Raw genomic sequence first — 19958 nt, 5'->3', positions numbered from 1 at the left:
CAATGATTTTCCTCTGTCTGGATATTCCTATTTTTCTCCAGTCTCTAATAGTCTAGGGTTTCACCCTTGAAGCATTGCTGCTGAGTAAAATGCCAAATCCTGAAGTAGTCCAATGCAACACAGAGATTCTCTAGCAGCAAGCTTGATGCTCTTTTCTGTCACTTCCTAAATTCTGTCCCCCTTCCACTGTGGAAGTTGGTTCAGGCTGCTAGAACAAAGGAATAGGTAACAGACACATGTACCTTCTCATAGTTCTAGAGTCTGAGGAGGGTCAGGATCAAGATGTTAGTCTGCTGTCAATCTTGCAGACAGGCCAGCATCTTATTATATACTCTCATGGTGGGGAAAAGGGTAGAAACAGGGGAAGAGCTGGGGGATGAATGGGAATATCCTTTTTTATAAGAACATTAGTCCCATATAAGGAACCTCTTTGATCTAATTGTATCTCAAAGGCCTCATCTTCAAATATCATCATGCAATATTTCAGTGCATGGACTTGGTGGGCAATCAGTCCACATCACTCACTCTCTTCCTTCTATTACATGGTAGAAAAATAAAATAAAGATTATCTTTTGCTTGCTTTTGGTTTTGTTTTCAAAACGGGGCCTTGCTACATAGCACTTGCTGTCCTGGAACTCCTTTTGTAGACCAAGCAGGATGTGAACTCACAGAGATCCACCTGCCTCTGCCTCCCAAGTGCTGGGATTAAAGGGATGTGGCATGTCAAGGATGTAATTTTCATATAAAATCCAGTATAGTGGTTTTTCCAGGGGAATAAGGGACTGAAGAGAGTATCCTGGGGTCCTGGTAACATTTACTTCTTGACTTGGGTGACATTTTGATGCTTATTTACTAGTTGCTTAAAGTGTCTATTATGTTTTATGAAATTTCTGGGTGTGTGTCATAATTAAAGGTATTTAAAAATTCAAATGGCTGACGAAAGGTGATGGTCTTGACTGGAGAAGGAAGCAGTAAAATGGAAGTACAGAGATGAGGTTGAAGATGTCGCTTTCATCCTCACAAAGGGATATTGGTGACTTGCAGGCTAGTCTATAGTGTATTGTCAGGACTGAGTTCTTGAGACTTGTGGGTGGCTTAGCCCTAGGTGGATTGGGAACAGAAGCCAGTAGTGTAGAACACAGATAAATTCAAAATGATTCTTAGGCTTCCAGGCTGACCAAATGAGTTCACGAATGAGGCCAATTGGTAAGATAGAGACATTATGCATGGTGACACATGCCTGTAATCCCAGCTCTGGAGAGGCCGAGGCAAGAGGAGTGTGAGTTCTAGATCAGCCTTAGCTGCATACTAGTGAGACTATGTAAAAAAGTAAAACTTGGAGCTGGAGAGATGGCTCAGGGGTTAAGGGTGCTTGCTGTTCTTCCAGAGGAACCAAGTGCGGTTCACAGCACTCTTAATATCAGGTGGTTCACAATGGCCTGGAACTCCAGCTCCGGGGGGGGGGGGGGGTCTGATGGCTCTCTTCTGGCCTACACACACACACACACACACACACACACACACACACAAGGACCCAGGCGAAGATGAGACACCAAAGCCTGGTCTTCCCCTTCTCCTTCCATGCCTCAAGATGAACAATATATCCTCCATCACTCCCTTGAAATTCTTTTGTAAATGCTTTCCCATCCCATGTCTTTACAGACTCCCCAATTTGTTATTTGAATAGGACTTTATGATTTCTAACAAGGGAATGTCTTCAATAATGTTTGTCTGATTATTTTTTATTTTGTTTCCAGCTTCTCGCCCCTATAAACATTTATCTGCAATAGCATTTCCCCCCACAGAATTATTTCTTTAGAATACGTTTTCAGGTTTCCCAGTAGAGATGGCTGCAGATTCGTACTCTTCCTTTGTGAGCGCATGTGCATGGGAAAAAATAAAAGGTCATAACTGATTTCTAAAGGGTTTCTAATTAGTTTTCTCCGCACTCTTCTTTTGTCAAGTATTTGAAGGAAACAATTAGCTGTCTAAACGTTACCTTAGTTCAGTATATGCGTCACTCCCTTACAAGGCTATCAGATGTCGTTCTTCTAATAACCCTGATGCAAATGAACTTATCACTTCACAAGAAATTCAATGGGCATTTCAGGGTGTCTTCTTTTGCCATAGCTTCAATACTATGAACCTAAGGTAATGATTACTAATACATGCTTTTTCGAGGGTACAGTGATAAGAGAGGGAAGGAAGCAAAGATGAATGTAAGTAAATATTCATAACAGAAGAGGAAGAATACCACACTGAATACTAATGGCTGCCTCTAGGGAAGTAGTTGTACCTGATATTTCTAAGGACATTTCACTATTCATTTCATGTTTCCATTACCTGCATATCAGCTACTCACACTTCTTTTTGGTGGTAGAGTTATCCAGACTTGCATTTTGGAAAGGAATGGCCATTAGTAGTACAGTGCTACCAAGGACATACTAGCCTTATGACTTCCCTCCCTTGCTCCTGCATTATGAAATCCTTTTCTACATTTCTAGACATTTCTCATTGCCATAAAGACACCTTAAATTGTTTCCATCTTAAAAACCTCTCTGAGTGCTCATAATTGACATGCATTTTCTTCTTGGTGTGCTGGGAAAGTTTTATACTGATTGCAGCAACTGTTGCACAACTCTGAACATGCTGAACTCTTCAAAAGTATTTTATTTGTATTGTGTGTGGAGTTGTGTGGGTGTGTGCATATTTATATGTGTGCAGATGTACATGCGAGAGCCCGAAGTTGACTTTGGGAGTCTTCCTCCATTGTTCTCTGTCTTATTGGGTGAAAAAGTACTTCTTGATTGAACCCACAACTGCCCAATATGGCCAGTCTAGCTAATCAGCTTTCCATATCCCCCATTTCCACATTCCAAGCTCTGAACTTACAGGTGGGCCACTACACTCACTCAGTATTTACCTGGGTTCTGAAGATATGAACTCCCATCCTAAATTTTGTACAGCAAGTATTTTAAACACTAACCCATCTCCCCATCCCAAAGCATATATACTTTTTGGTGTTTTTTTTGTTTGTTTTGTTTTGTTTTGTTTTGTTTTTTTAAGACAGGGTTTTAGTTATGTAGCCCTGGCTAGCTTGGAACTTGCTATGTAGACCAGGCTATCCTTGAACTCACAGTGATCCACCTGCCTCTACTTCTTGAGTGCTGAGTTAATGTGCTACCATCCCTGGGCTCCAAAGTGTATATACGTCATATGGGGTGATCCATATGTATATGAATACATAGATCAATAGACTTAACATACAAAAAGAGAGTAGAGGAGAATATGATATTCTAAGTGCTTGAAATGGGACAGAATGAATTACCATATTTCAACTGCTTTAACAGAAGATCAAAAAACAGAGCAAATATCATTCTATGAAAAATAACACAAGATCTATTTGTTAATAAAAACATAAACTATAAAACAAAATTATAAAGTAAACATATAAACCAAAAGTCCTGTCTTGGTATCATTCCTTTTCATTGTTACTATAGTCCTTTCCTTCCCTTTGTGCCAACATCCATTGACAAAATTATATCTACTATGTGTATTTGTATATCTCTTTTGCTAGCTGGTATTGCTTGTGCTTCCTCCAAACTGCTCTCTAGGTCCCCCCTCATCCTCTATGTAGGCATATGCTTCAGCCATTCTCTGCATTGGTCTTCCTTCTTTCTCAAGCACCCCACACTTCAGTCCTATCTCTCTGGTCAGGTAGGTGGTCAGCCTGATCTCTTAGATTCACAGCTGGTGTCCTTCCCTCACCTGCGGCACTGACTTCTCCCTCCTTATTCTCTGTCTAGTTAGCTTTGTTAGGTTTGCAATGGGAGCCACTTATCATCTTGGTGTTGTGGATGTCCTGATGCACTAACTAGGAAGGTTGGGTTTCCTGGATACATCTCTTAGTCTATTGGTTTGCAGTTGCATCAGCTCTATTCTGAGCGACTATCTCTAAAGATGCACATGTCATTATATCATTGTGCACGCATTCCTTACCAATGCATTCTGGAACGTTTGAGAACTTTTCTGAATATGCTTATAACTTCCAGGGATTACACACACACACACACACACACACACACACACACACACACACGTATATGTATGTTATATAATATTATGTATTGTATAAATTATATGTATATGGCTTGTCCGGAATATTTTATGGTAAGCAATTGAACATCAAAATAACTATCTACAGATAAGATATAGGGACAAGTCGGTACAAGAAATTGCACATACTTATCACTTAACTAAAATAATTTTCATTCATTGATTTTTATCAAAATGTAGTGCTGTTTTTTTGTCAATGCTATACAAGCTCTGTGTGTGTGTGTGTGTGTGTGTGTGTGTGTTATATTGCATGAAATAGTCTTTAATGGAGTACACATGTGTATTCTAATTACTTCTGAGAAAAAAAATTCATAAGGAAAGGAGTATTTTTAGTTCAAAAACATTTAAGTAGAGTAAACACGTTTTTAACTATACCGTTCAAATGTGTGTTGGCAGGGGCTATGGATACAGCTCATTTGGCACCATGCTTCCCTTGCAGGTTTGAGTCCCAGAACTCATGGTTTTTTGTTTTTGTTTTTTGGGTTTTTTTGTTTGTTTGTTTGTTTTAATTGGCTCTGGGTGTGGTGGCATGTGGTGCTTGTTATCTTAGAGCTGGGGAGAAAGAGATGGGCAGACCCCTGGGACTCGTTGGCTAGCCTGTTTAGTCTATTTGGCAAGTTCTGGGAGGTAAGATCCTGTCTTTCAGTTAAAGACTAGATGAATGGCACCTGGGGAACAACACCTGTGGTTATCCTCTGGTCTTCACACATATGTGCACATTCATGCACATGTACCCCCCCAAACTGTAGGGTAGCAAACACATTAATCCTCAATGTGACAAAGTCAGGATTCATATCCAAGCATTTGACATGTAGAACCTAACTTAACTTCTATAGCACCAAGTGCCTCTGGTATTTAAAGGAAGTTATCTTTTATATAAAGCAACTTCAAGTTAGATATGTCAGCTTTGAATTACTGTCCTTTTCTTGTCTCATAGGAAGTTGTTTTTGTTTTTGTTTTTAACAAACCTTCATCTGACACAATTCATTCAGTATGATGGCTGCCATGGTAACTGTTGGTCCCCTCTGTCATTATGACGCATGTAGATTTCTGGTTGGAACTTTAGCTATGAGAATGAGCACCTTGATAGAGAAATCTGGGCCAATGGCACCATGGGCATTTCTGATGTAAGAATGACATATTTTCTAAGACAGGTGAGAAAATGACACTGCCTTGATTAAGTTATAGCTCTGCCTTGTGCTGGCGAATTTGCCAAGGAAGCATCATACAGGACATCAAAGAATAATTGGACTTAATAGATCTGAAATACTACTAGTGAACTCATATGTGAGGCTGATCAATTGGAAATGCATGAATAGAATAATCAAGCCAAGTTTCACTGAGACAGAAGCATGGAACTCATGCTAATTTATGATGGTGTAGCCTTCAAAGAGAGTTCATGTAATTATCATGGAGAAAACCCAGATGTCATACACATTCCAGAAACAGAGGTTTTTGTTTGTTTGTTTGTTTTCAGTTAGCAGATTTTTCTGTCAACAGAATGGCCTAGGAGAGTACGGTATGCTTATATTTTTAAAACAGTTGGACATGATTTTTGTGTAATATTTTTGAAAATGATAAGATGCTACTTTACTGTGATTCTCAATTTTTGGAGATTGGAGAGACTTATAAGAATTCTGAATTAGTCAAACAAACAAATCAATCTTTAAGAATTCTGAAGCTGGGTGGTGGTAATGCATGCCTTTAATCCCAGCCCTCGGGAGGCAGAGCCAGGTGGATTTCTGTGAGTTTGAGGCCAGCTTAGTCTAGAGAGCAAGATCCAGGACAAGCACCAAAACTACACAGAGAAACTGTGTCTTGAAAAAACAAAACAAAAAGAATTCTGTTACATGTGAAATGGTAGGTATTTGCTCCTAATTATTAGCTTCATCATAAAAGAAGTTCAGAGGAGAAAGTTATTAATAGTGGCTGTATGTCCTGTTAATTTTATGTTTGCCACATAAGAGAACAGATCTAACATTCAAGGAGTACTTACAAAAAATAGGGCTTTTTTCCTATGACAAGGAATCCTCATGACAAGGCTCCAGTAAAGCCAAGTTCTTAGGTTGAGATGTATCTACCCAGGCTAGCTGACTAATAATTGTTAGAGATGCAATTATTTTGTTTGTTTGACTATAGGTTTTGCTTTCTCTAGCACTGTGTATCACTCTAGTATCTAGTATGATGGATCGATCCCTCATGGACCTGTGTACAACCACAGATTAAGTAGTGATAGCTGCCCTTTCCTGACTAGAACTCAACATTAGTCCTTCTGAGCCATACACTTTATAAATACTTAATGTTAAGCACCTTTACTACTCTCCACTGAGGATGAAAAAAGCTATTTCCAATTGACTGAATGCATTTTCAGAATGTGTTATGATCAGTTTCAGGCAATTCAGTCTTTTCATGCTATCCAGCAGAGACTTTCTTATTTATTTTGTTCTGATAAGCAGACAAAATAAATGCATTTTAAAATAGTTTGACCATTACTTCTTTCTGCAGTATATGAGTAAATGGCCATCAGGGGATGATGAGATGAAACATTCTTTATGCTTCCCTTTCAGAGAACACCCAAGGGGCAGCAGGACAATTGATTTCTGATACATTGTGGTGATTCACCTCCACTCCCAAATACTCCATGTTAAGAAGACTCAAGAGAACAATGCTGACTTAGCACTCTGCTTTATAGTCATCATAAGAATTTTCCAAATTTTGATGATGAAAAGGGAACCTATTCTGTTGGTGTTGGTGATCATCATGACAAATAGAGTTCCATCCTTTGCTCTGTTTCCTTTCCATTTTCCACTGAGAAACCGTGTGGTCATGGATTGAAAAATAAATACCGTGGGTAAGTGGGTCTTGCTGTATCTCCAGGTTTGTAGTAATTAATCCATAATGGATGCCTGTTGCAGAGTTGTAGAACATCCAAAGAGTGACCCAATGACCAGTTCTTGCTTCATTCATCCAAATAACACTGTTGACATACTTTCTTACAAGTTGGATTATGGATTTCACTGTTCAGAAACGCTTTGGGTACAGTTTTTTTTTGGGGGGGGGGGGGGGAGACTGATTACATTTTTTGGATAATGGATAAGGAATTTAAGGCAGGGCAGTATGTTCATAGTCAATAAAATACATTTTCTGAGTTTATTGTAAATTTAAGTTTTATCCATTGACATTTTTGTTTAAGGGAACCTGAATGTATTTGTTGAAATGTATAAAGATTTATAAATTAGATTGTCACATTTAATACCATTTCTGCACAGGAGAACATACGTGACGGCCCGATTTTAGCTTCACTGTGTTCTCTGCTATAGCCTTACCCTGACAGACACTGACAAAGGGCACAAATGTATAAGACATAAGAAAATGTTACACTTCTAACCTGTAGTCCCATTCAATGAAAACCAAATGCCACTCATGTTCCTGACCTTATTGTATTCAGCCGATATGCCAAAATTCACCCACTCATTGAAATGGGAATATTAACATCATGCTAATTATATTTAGTAATGAACACTTGAAACAACCATTGGCTTAACCTGTTTGATCCATCTTATTTTTTTTCCTTGGGAACGACTCTTCATGTGTCCACTCCGTTAGAATAATGCTATTAGTGTGTACTTCCACAATGCCTATTTCACTATTGAACAATTGGAATGAAACAGAGACCTCACTGGAATTATCTCGATACCACACAAAATCTATAGTAATAGGAAATGTAGAGAAAAAAAGGAAAAAAAGCTCTAGAAGATGGCACCTTAATGGTGTGTTATGGACAGAATTCAGGTTTTTAATCTTAGTTTGGGAGAGGAGAGGGAAGTGGAGAGAAATGGACGGGGAAAGACCCAAACTTAAAAACAAACAAAAATCAAAAAACAAAAAAAGAAAAAGAAACATTTTCACAATTAGTTAAAATTAAAATGGAAAATAAAAGTACAGAGACAGAATAAGAAAAAAAAAACACCTTAATTTTAATTAACATTTAATCAAATTTGTTGGTCTTGCAAAAGGGTAACTAGGTTGGGGATTTAGCCCAGTGGTAGAGTGCTTGCCTAGCAAGGGCAAGGCCCTGAGTTTGGTCCTCAGCCCCAGATTTAAAAAAAAAAAAAGCGAAAGGGTCACTGGCAGAATGTTTGGTTAAGTAACTTGCTCGAATGTACACCTCCAGGAAACGGCAGAGCTGGTTGTCTGAATCACCATTTAAAATTGGGATCTTGCAAAGTTACAGAGTGAGGAAATTTACAGGGAAAACTCTCGCCAGACTATCAGCGTTGAGGCAGCCAGCTGATTGCTACAAATGCCAACAAGCAGAGACTGGATGAATCTTTGAACTGCTTTCTTCAGAGGGCCTGTAATCTGAGAAGACAGGATTAACACTTTAGAGAGCTGCCTTACTCATCATTTCCCGAAGAGTGGCAATCATGCCAGAGTTGGGCCCTGTCTCTCTGGTCAGGTGGTCAGCCTGGTCTCTGAGAGTCCTGGCTGGTGCTCTTTCCTCACTGCCTGCACCTGCCCCTCCTTAGTCTCTGTCTAGTTAGGTTTGCTAAATCTTCATACTCCCATAGCCACTGAGCCTTGCATTCCTCTCAAGGCACCCCGAGTTAAAACAAACCAATCGAGCTATTGACATTGTGTACGCGTATGAATTCCGTTCTACAGTATTAGGTACAAATGTACCCTTATAGAATATAAAAGTGCCCTTATTAGTCCTGCCTGTCCTGTATCAGAAAGCGACCGAAGAGATTAACAGGCGTGTAGGGAGATCTAACCCTGCACTTTAAAAAATCCCCAATGTGCTACTTATAGTTATGTATCCTTCAGAGCGTTTTGCATGCATTAGCTCACTATAATCCCTGTAAACAATTCTGTGAGGTGGGTACTATTAGTTCCATTTTTCAGGCGAGGACATGGGATGGGTGTTTGCATCAAGTTACACTTCCATAGCTGCTTCAAGAAGCGGGGACTGGGCGGACGGCGGACACCTTTTCCTCAGGCCAGAGCAAAGCCGCCGAAAGTGAAGTTAGGAGCAAGTTCCTCGGGCAGGGAAGTGGCTCCACATAGCTTTCAAATCTGCCAAGCCAGCCCGCCAGGGCGTCACAAAAGCCCGCCTCTCTACTACAAAGCCACGCCCCCAGGCCGGCTGGTCTCTGAACTCCCAATACTTCCCTTCTTCTCTCGGACTCCACCCTCTTCGGCAAGAATCACTTCCGGTATGTTAGGTTCTGATTGGTTCAAAAGCCGGAAGTGAGGGCGGGCGGTGGCGCCGTTGCCGCAGTGACAGTAGTGGGGGAGTGGGAAGATGGCGGCTTCGCGTCGGTCTCAGCATCATCACCACCATCATCAACAACAGCTCCAGCCCGCCCCAGGGGCTTCGGCGCCGCCACCGCCACCTCCCCCGCCGCTCAGCCCGGGCCTGGCCCCGGGACCCACCCCGGCCTCGCCCACGGCCGGCGGCCTGGCGCCCTTCGCCTCCCCGCGGCACGGCCTGGCGCTGCCAGAGGGGGATGGCAGCCGGGACCCGCCCGACAGGCCGCGATCTCCCGACCCGGTGGACGGCGCCGTCTGCACGGTGGCAGCAACGGCCGCGGTCCCGGCAGCTTCCGCCGCCGCCGCCGCCGCCGTCGGAGTGGCTCCCAGCCCAGCCGGCGGTGGCGGTAACAACTCCGCGTCGTCCACTTCTTCCCCGACTTCTTCTTCGTCTTCCTCCCCGTCCTCCCCTGGCTCGAGCTTAGCGGAGAGCCCCGAGGCGGCCGGAGTTGGCTCCACAGCGACTTTGGGACCCGGGGCGGCGGGCCTGGGCCCGGGGGTCCCAGCCGTAAGCGGGGCCCTGCGGGAGCTGCTGGAGGCCTGTCGCAATGGGGACGTGTCCCGGGTGAAGAGGTTGGTGGACGCAGCGAACGTGAATGCAAAGGACATGGCCGGCCGAAAGTCTTCTCCCCTGCACTTTGCAGCAGGTGGGAGACTTTGGAATTGTCTTTTACGGGTGTGGGAGTTGGAGGGCGGGAGATCGGACTGCTGAAAAGTTACAGGTTGTAGCGGGACAAGTAGGGGCTTGGCTGGTGTTCTTTTACTCCTCACCCTGAGACCTGAAGTTCGTGCCTGGGTTGGTGGGAGCGTGCAAAGGGGGTGGATGTGTGAATCCACTCTTTGGCGATTGCAACCGTGGTACTTCGACTTAGGTAAACTCCGTGTAGTGGTTGATCCTGGATATGGACATACTTAAAACTTTTTCAGTTCAGTGCTGTGAGACCAGTTAGATCGGAGTAGCTTTGGAATAGCTTTGTCGTTTGTGTGCTAGTTTTTTGGACACGGTTGTGTCTCTTGAAGACAGTCCGAGCCAAGAGAAGTGTAGGGTAACTCAACAAGTGTTTAAGAATCTGCCATATTCTTAGTAACATAACGAAAGACGGATGGAGTTTGTGGAATTCCACCTTTGCTAAGACGTTTACAGTCTGTTGGGAAAGACTACAACCGGCCTGTCCGAGACAACAGTGATAAGGGTATTGTGCGCCTTATGATAAGGGAAGAAAGAGCGGCTTTTGAGTTCCGAACGCCACCATTGTGTATTTACCTTGTCTCAGCTAGCTGGTTTTCTTGAAGACAAAGATGATAGGCTGTTTGAGTGGGGATTTAGTTAAAAAGTCTCTGGCATGAAAAATCTCCAAATAGGCACAGATTCCTAAACGCTGAACTTTACTTTTTTTTGCCCATCCCCCTTCCAAGTAAGTCGTTGTTTTCTTTTAGAAAGACATAATGTTTTTATAAAACACAGAAACGGAGAACAAAAACAGAAGGGCCATAATCTCACTGCCTTGATACTTCCTGGTTTTTTAAAATAAAGGTAATGAGGTTATGTACTTTAAAACATTACACTTGGAGTATGCACTTTACATATGCATTATAAATTCAAAGAAGACAGAAGGATACAAAATTAAAAGGCTCACCTTTAAAATAAAATACCAAAGACCCCTCCTTTAAATGTTTTCTTTTGAAAAAAATTTTTGTTGTTGTTGCTTTTATTCACGAGCCCCTGTGTGTCTGTGTGAATATTTGCCAAGTGTGTGTGCAAGCATGCCTGTGGAGGACCCAAGAAAGCAGTTCGATGGAGCTGGAGTTATAGGAGGCTGTGGGTCACCCAATATGGGTGCTCAGTTTCTCTGGAAGAGTAAGCAGTGCTTATCACAAGATCTGTCTCTCCGGCTCCTTGTTTGTCTTGATGCCGTTGAACATTGGGACTTGGCTTATGTTGGGCAAGTCCTCTACCACTGGGCAACACTTCCAGCTCTTCTCGGTGTCCATTTTCACGGGTGTTACTCCTTCAATTTGTTCTGTAAACTTTGACTAAGGACTTTATGTATGATGGTTTTCTACCACATGGCAGGTTCTGCCGTTCTGGTTTACAGATAGAAAGTGAGGTACACGTGTTCAAGTGAGCGTAGGTTCACAAGCAAAGTAGTGGAACGTGGATGTTGAGTCAGAAGTTTGATCTGGAGCTTCAGCTATGATAATCTGTACTTGGTTTTATAATTGCAGTGAAGAGTTCCTAAGTGATGCAGCTTTAGGGGGAGAAAGTAGTACTCTAGGGCTTATAGAAAAGGGTAGCTACCAGATTGTTTTTTCAGCCCATACTTAGAAAGAGATTTTGTATTGTTGAAATTTAATCAGAACTTTCAGGAAATGAAAACCACACTCTCCTTTATATGTGTGTTGTACTTTGGTGTTTTTTGGTCTTCCGCTTAATTTTTAGCAAATTGTGTTTGTGATCTAGTAATGGGTAATGAATGACCAATGGCATGTATGATAAACATTGGAAATCACCACCAGATTGTTGGATCTATGCTGGATATTTAGACACTAGCTGTTGAGTGTGGTGAACTAGCTCGCTCATAAGTAGGCTTTCACCTGACCAGATGAAAACTTGGTTCTTGCTGGTTTTATATGAAATTGCATATCTTTTTCCTGTCTTATTTTTCTTTCTTCCCTCACTCATTGATTGTCTCCGTCTCTCAGATAGATCGGGCAAGGCTTAAGATTCTTCTGTCTCAGCCTGCCAAGTGCTGGGACCGTGGGCCTCTGCTACTACACATGGTTTCTTTTTCTTTAGGCTAAATGAAAGGTCTGAGTCTGATTTAATAAATCAGCCGAGACCGTTTACTTCCAAGTACTCTTTCCCAAATCTGATTAATACGTTGTCTCACAAATCTCTAACCACCAACACACTACTTATATCTATTTGTGCCTCAGTTTCCTCATTTCGAATGAATCCACAGAGGAGTGGGCCTTTCCCAGTCATGGCCAGCTCCACAAATCGCTTGCAGTTGTTTGCTGTGTACTCAAGTCAGTGGACCGCAAACAGTGAAACGGCCTCATATAGTTATTTTGTAGTGAGGAGGACCTAACCGTGACACCGCCTGCTTTTTTTTTTTTTAACCTCATTTGTTTGGCTCATTTGTGGAAAACAGACAAAACAATTATTGAATTCTCCATGGTTAAAAAAAAAAGCATTCTGTATTTAACTTACACTTTCATATTTGTTTGTAGAACATTAGAGCTTCCTTAAGTCTAGTTTCCATTAGATGTATGCTGCATAGTTAAAAGTACTTGTTAGTTGACTATTAATTTGTGTGTGTATATATATATATATATATATATATATATATATATATATATATCTTTTTATAGATAGGTAAATATCTTGGATGGAAAAATTAAAAAAATATAGCTAATAGTTCATTATGTGTTAAACATGGGCAAAACTTTGGAGAGGCAGATAGTTAATAACTTCATATTACTAGGTAATGAGGAGCTTTAAAGAACAACAGAATTTCACAAAGTGTAACCTGTAGGAGTATATTGTACTGTCTTTTGTAGTATGTAAAAGAAGTTGTTAATTCTGGGTTTGGAGTAGTTAGGAAATCCTTCAAAAAAAGGTTGTCTACTTTTGTTTTTGAAATAGGGTTTTACTGTTGGCTGTCCTGGAATTGGCTGTTTAGACCAGGCTGGCCTCAAACTCAGAGAACTCTGCCTGTCTCTGCCTCTGGAGTGCTGGGATTCTAGGTGTACACTACTATACCAGGCCACTATAGAGCTTTCTGGGTGCCACTTTAAAGTGAAATTACGGTAATTCATTTCCTAATAGTGATGCATTTTTAGTAACAAACTGGTATGATTTTGATGACATTTCTTTTTACAAAAGAGTTGAGATGAGGTATTTTTTTTAAAGGTTCAGTTTTTCGATCTCAGTATTTAGTAGTTATTTTTAAAGCTTAATTTTAGTTTTTAAATTGATATGTGTATGTGTGTGTCTATGGGGATGTGATGTGCATGTGTGTGGGGGTCCCCTGAGGGTGTTGGATACCCTGGAGCTGGAGTTGCATGTGGTTGTGAGCTGAATTAAGTGGTGACAGGGAACTTAACTTGCGTCCTCTGGAAAAGCAGCAGGTGCTTTTAACCACTGACACATCTTTCTAGCTCTTCATAGTATGTATGTATTGTTTTTTTGAGACAGGGTCTCTCAACATATCTCTGGCTGTCTTTGAATTTATTTACTATATAGATCAGGTTGGCCTTAAATCACAGAGCCTCTACCATGCCCAGCATGGCATTTACTTTAAATTGAAGATGTTTGGTGTAGGTTTCTGTATAGTTAATTAACATATTTCTTGTATTGTCCTAAATATTATAAGGCTATCAAAAGTAGAATGTAGCACACTTAACCCTACAAAAGTTGCCCAACTCACTCCAGAGCCTGATTTTCATAAAGATAATACTGCCCCCCCTGTAGTACAGTTGTTTTAGCTGAATACACGCTGTCCTCTAACCTGTGGCAGAAAGAGAGTCTGAGTGCCAGAATCAGCCGTGGGAATCGGTGCGGCCTGTGCCTTCTGCTCTTTATTGCCGAAACAACCTCAACTGTGACTTCTTACTCGATTCTTAGTGTCTTAGAGTCGGAGGCTTACTTCTCTAGGGTAGGTTGGCTTGCTGATGCTCCAGCCACGGCCTCCCAAGTGCTGGGATTGCAGGCATGTGCCACTGAGCCCAGCTCCTCAGGACTCAAAGGTCTTACTGTGGTAGAAGAAAAGGAACTTGCTTTTCAGATTCCTTCCTAGACTTCAAATCCCTAGTTGAAAATGGGATTGTGTGTACCTTGTGTTTTCTTAAAAATTGTGCAGTAAATAACCTCTTTTCATACAGTTCACAAGGAGCTTAGAGTTAGGGAGATACATGAAGTGTCTTTCTCTTTTGCCTCAAAGGTTTAAAGAATAAATTAGCTGTTTGATGACATTACAAACACATCTCCAGTAATGTAAAAACAACAAACTGTTATATAAGACTGCTTATATTTCTGCCTTATGCTGTCTCCTTAGATATTCCTCAGTGTCTCAGACTCTTTCAGTGCATGTCAGTGTGAATTACAGACAAGTGAGTAGGTGCCCCAAATCAGCTGAGTTTTGATGCCTACAGACACGGTGCAAGTCAGACCCTTATAGAAAGTCACCACAAAGTCAGGAAGTTTGGTTTTCTGGTATTAGCAGTTGTGTGTTAAAAGTTCTATAAAGGGATCCTATACAGTTCACACTTTTCTGTAAGACCTGCCTCTCCCACCCCCTGTAATAGATCAATAGTTCCTGTTCACACTCAGTAGATCCCATTCTATCAGTGTGCTATCAGTGTATCTCTCTTCCGTTGATGAACTCTTAGGCCGTTTCCAGTTTTGACTGTTATGAATAAAGCTGTTAGGACATACATTCTTATAATCTTGTCTTGTGGGTGTAGGGTTTTTGTCTTCTTGAAAGAAAACACCTTGGAATTACTGGATCTTAGGTTAGGTAAGTGTCCAGGTTGGTAGCCGACAGTTCCTTGAGGGCTGCAGGACTGAGGCATTCAGTTGCACAGAGCAGCTCACAACATAGCAGTTGATTTCAGAGAAAGCCAGCAAGCCTCAGCAGCACAGTAGGTGAGTAGAATTGAACTCAGACTCTTGAGCGTTCTCACCCACCTTGGCTGAGTCTGATAGAGTGGGCTCAACCCGTCCTCGGGAGGAGACGGATACACTAGGTATGCACACACTTCCAGTGTCCGTGTTGCCTAATGATAGAGATGAGTTTGGAGAAAGGCACAGCCTACATACAGGTATGCTCTATGGTATTGCTTCTAGGCTCCACACTTGTCCAGTATCCTGTCAGTGTCTGAATTCTGATAGGAACACAGTGATGGGTATTTGTATATAAACATGGGAAAGACACAGTAAAACGAAATACGATAAGTGAAATATAGCATATCCTCAAAGACATAAGTGGGGTTTGCAAGATTTGGAGAGTGAATAGGAAGGCTTAGTCCACACTACTGTAGTTTTTGTTTGTTTTATTGTTGTTGTGGTTGTTGTTGTTTTTTGAGATTGTCTACTTACCCTCACCCTAATTTATAAATTATTTTTTCTTCAGTGATGTATTAACCTTTTGTTTGTTGGAGTCAAGGTCTCCCAATCCTCCCCTTCACTCCATGAGTAGTAGTAGGCCTGTAGACTACCACCTCTAGTCAGGACTTTTCCACTTTATAATCTTTAAAACTTTTTAATTCTCTTGTAATACTTAAGACACAAACATATTGTATACAGTTGAACAAAAGATTTTCATCTTCTGTATCTTCATTCTATAATGTCTTTTTTTTCAATTTTTAAAACTTACTTTCTGTACATGGTTGTTAAACATGCATTTCAAAGCAGTTAGTAGGTACATAAACATTTATGTTATTACTTGTTATCTCAGTAGTCTGGGCTGTTATTATGCAAGTATAATGGTTGGGTGCCTTGTAGGTAACAAAAATTACTCACAGTGCTACAAGCCTGAGATTAGGGCCCAAGGAGGTTGGCTCCTGGTAAGAGCTGTCTTCTTAGTTGCCGACTGCCAACTTTTTAGTTGCACATATATTCTCATGTGGTGAGCAGAGAGATATACAAAGAAAGAGAACATGTGCACTCTGTGTTTTCTCTTATGAAGACTATAAATTTCACTTAAGTTATCTCAAGACCTCACTTCCTGATCCTGTCACACTGGAAGATTTCAGTGCATGGATTTTCTTTAGGAGGACATGGCATGAGCAAGCATAGAGTCCACAGGCATGTCTTCCTGAAGGTTTGACTTCGTGTGTGCATGTGTACACACAGCACCTTGCACATGGAGGGAAGCTGGGAAGGTCTGATAGGTGAGTAGTGTCAGTAAGAGGGAGTACAGTGTCCATCTTTGGACTGATTCCTGATAAAAAGGATGGGTTAAACCAGTTCTTAACCTAGAGCAGTGGTTTTCAGCCTTCCGAATGCTGCGACCCTTTGGTACAGTTCTTCGTGTTGTGGCGACCCCAACTGTAAAATTATTTCATTGCTACTTCAGAACTGTGATTTTGATAGTATTATGAATTATAATGTAAATCTGATATACAGGACATCTGATATGTGTCATGAAGTGGTCATGACCGTAGGTTGAGAACCACTGACCTAGAGCCTGCACACACTGCTGTGCCATCCAAACAGTTGGCTTTCCTCAGTGAGAGAGAGGGTGCTTACCGCTTGGGGCCCCTTGATGTTAGCATGCCAGGTAAGTTTATATTGTTTACCACTTAAGTTTCTATGTTTTTATAATTGTGCCATTTTGTAATAAAAATGGAGCTGAGCCTTGCGTGTCATTCATGGGGGTTCACGATCAGAATTGAGCATGATGAGTTATGAATAGGGCTGTAGAGTGAGAACGAAGTAAAGAAAAACTCTTTGCTTACTATCAAACAAGCCACGAGCAAGAAACAAACGTCTAGCAATGGACTTTTAGTGTATTGTTTGAAAAATACTGTGCTCCTGAAATTTTTTTGGTGGGGAGGTGTTTGAGGCAAGGTTTCTCTGTGTAACAGCCCTCGCTGCCCTGATCTCGCTTTGTAGATTAAAGGTGTGGGCCACTCCAGGCCTTCAAGTTTTTTGAGAGGCTGAGTTTCTTGGGGTCTTAGTAGAGCCTAAGCACTTGGGACGATGGGTTTGAGCCTACCTTGTTGAAAATTTGTCTGAGTCAGGTAATTGAGGAGAGTCTCAGGCTGTGTTTGGAGTGCTGTGCTTTAGAGGCCCCCTAGGGTTCGGGGGTTACCTGCTGGGCTGCTGTGTGGAAACTTGTTTTGTTCCTTTGCTTGGATCATCTCTTTACAGAATTCAAGCTCCATGACCTTCCACTGTGCTCATCTCAGTTCTTCGTGCAGTGGTGGCTCTTAGTGCAGTGTAAGCAAGCGAGTCTTTAATCTTTAAACTGTGGGCAAAGGAGAAATGGAAGAAGGTTCTTCTCTTTTTGGTTCTAACTAAGTGGTTGTGGCAGAATTTTGTTTATTTGTTTGGACTTGTAACTTTTTTCTTTGAGGTAATTTTCCTTTCTTTCTTTTCTTTTTGTTATTGTTTTTGTTGTGTTTTGAGATTGAGTTTCTCTGTGTAGTTCTGGTGCCTGTCCTGGATCTTGCTCTGTAGACCAGGCTGGCCTTGAATTTACAGAGATCCACCTGGCTCTGCTCTCGAATGCTAGGATGAAAGGTGTGCGCCACCATTGCCCGGCCTGAGGTAATTTTCTTTAAAGAGTCAAGTAAACATTAAACATTTGATAGTTAACACAGACAACTTCTGTTAACTGCAAGGTCAAACTGACTTTAAAAAGAATCTACTGATTGACCCACAATTCTTAAAAGCTAGTCTTCATATCAACAATTATAGTTTTAGAAATGAATGAAATGTCCCAATATGTAGCTAATTTAATTTGCTTTTGAAAATGTTGGTTGTATCCAAGTAGATCTGACAGGATTGTATGCCCTCATTCTGATATATTTAGGGGAGCCATTTGGATGGTCCCACCCATTCTGTTATTACATTGTGCCTTTCTCCTTTTCGAGATGCTTACCTTCTCATACTGACTATGGAAATTTGACTTTTTAAAAAAAGGTGACACGGAATTACAGTTAATGATTGCATGTTAGCTATTTTGTAAAATAACGTCTGGACTAGAGATGTTAAGTTGTGCTTTTGTGTAGAAAAAAATCTCATTTGGAAAAAAAAATCTTCTGAACTAATATGTAGAGCAAGGTATTAAAAACTTGGTTTAGCCAGTGTTTCCCATGAGGCAGTACCCAAGTGTAACAACAGAATGTATAATTGTCATCCTATTGGAATTGTATGAAAACAAGAACTTTAATATAGGTTTTCAGTTCACATTTGAAGACTTGGCATTTTAGATTAAGATTTCTAATCTCAAGTCTGACCTCCTTATATTTAGAAATAATAATTTTTAATGTACTAATCTACCTTTTTATGTCAAGGTCAGAAGTCACATAGCTATTAAGCGACACAGAGTTTTAGACCTGTAATCTGGCTGCCTTAAAGTCATTAGGTCTGGGCTGCTCAATGGAAACTTCGGAGTAATGAGAAATAAAATATGTTTGAGTTGTCATGGCTTTCTCAGATTTGTTTCCTGATAGCAAAATTAATCATCTAAAATTTGAAAGTGCAGAAAAAAAATAGTTCACCGTCTTACCACTCCAAGTCAAGTAATGGTGATTTGTGGTGGATATGTCCCTCTAAGCCTTTTCTTGGGCACTTAAAGTAAAGCTCTTCAGTAAGTAGGATAATAGAATATTTACAATCATTAGGATGTTTGTTTTTAAGATTATTTTTTTAGCCCTTGTGTATGTGTGTGTCTGCATAAGTTCATGTATATATACCATGTGCGTGTTGGAACTCATAAAAGCCAGAAGAGGGGGTTAGATCCTCTGCAACTGGAGTTTGAGCTGCCTACTGTGGGTGCTGGGAACCAAACCTGAGTCTTCTGCAAGAGCACTAAGCATCCTTAACTGCTGAGCCATCTCTCACAGTTCCCAGGATGGTGAACTATCTTATCATTTGTTTGTAAATATAAAATGTTTGATTGTAAGTAACCCATGAAAAATGTCATTAAATCAGAGGGTATTTGAGCAATTCTTCTAAGTCTAAAGAGTGTTAAGAAAATCCTGATAAATTTTGTTAAATATTTGTAAAGATCCCATTTCACCATGGGTCTCAATCAGCAAAGCCACTAAAGCCCTGTCTCAATCTTTGCTGAATTAACTTCTTTGCTAACTGTCCTGTGAACATAATCCTGTCTGACCTGGTGTTATATGACAAAACCTTTCCTGGGGAGACACAACACACATGTCTTTACTCACCCTAGATAGGGAGCCCGTGATAGACCAAAGTATGGACACCACCAGAGTCCAACTTGGTGAACCAATGAGTTTTATAGGGGTCACTTTCAGGAGCAAAACTGTTTCAAAGGCAGCCATATCACCAAAGCCCATCCTAGCATGAGTGACAACTCATAAGTGTTGGGAAGTGTCCTTTCCCAGTGACTCTGGTCTAAACCTCTTCCAGGCAGCTGGTCTGCCCTCAGTCTGTCTTTGCAGCTTAACTCTGCTCCTCTGAGAGGAACTCTCCCCTTTGATTGCTTATTCTGGCAGGGCAGGGCCTAGAACCATCATCTGGTCAGTTTGAGGGACTTTCTGAAGCTCTTTGAGTGTGTACCTTCCTGTTGAAGGAGCTTCCTGTAGGGTGGAGTGTTCCAGTCTCGGGGAGGGAGCTGTTTGTTACCCAGCACCTGGCAGGGGACATCAAACATGGCCTTTCTACACCCAGTTCCTCTTTCCTCCTGTTTACCATATAGCCCAAGCTGATGATAAGCAAAGATCACTAATGGCTCACATGAGCAAGTCTAGTCCCCCAGGGACTGATTTTCCTCATGTTGCCTCGGATTCTGCAGCTTTTGTCTCCAGTAGGGAATGAGTCATTG

At 41.2% G+C, this 19958-nt stretch overlaps 1 protein-coding gene across 1 annotated transcript in view; it reads left to right on the top strand.

Annotated features, from left to right (window-relative positions):
* The first annotated feature begins 9378 nt into the window (after positions 1–9378).
* Positions 9379–19958, top strand: part of Tnks (tankyrase) — a 149997-nt gene continuing 139417 nt past the window's right edge. Inside the window, exon 1 of the mRNA XM_036209298.1 lies at positions 9379–10076. Coding sequence (XP_036065191.1) covers positions 9422–10076 — 655 coding nt within the window. The 5' untranslated portion in view covers positions 9379–9421. The remainder of the gene's footprint in view (positions 10077–19958) is intronic.

The sequence above is a fragment of the Onychomys torridus genome, chromosome 17, assembly GCF_903995425.1.
Source record: "Onychomys torridus chromosome 17, mOncTor1.1, whole genome shotgun sequence".
Lineage (NCBI taxonomy): Eukaryota > Metazoa > Chordata > Mammalia > Rodentia > Cricetidae > Onychomys > Onychomys torridus.
Note: the sequence above shows the minus strand (reverse complement) of the source record. Positions and strands in the feature narration are given on the sequence as shown.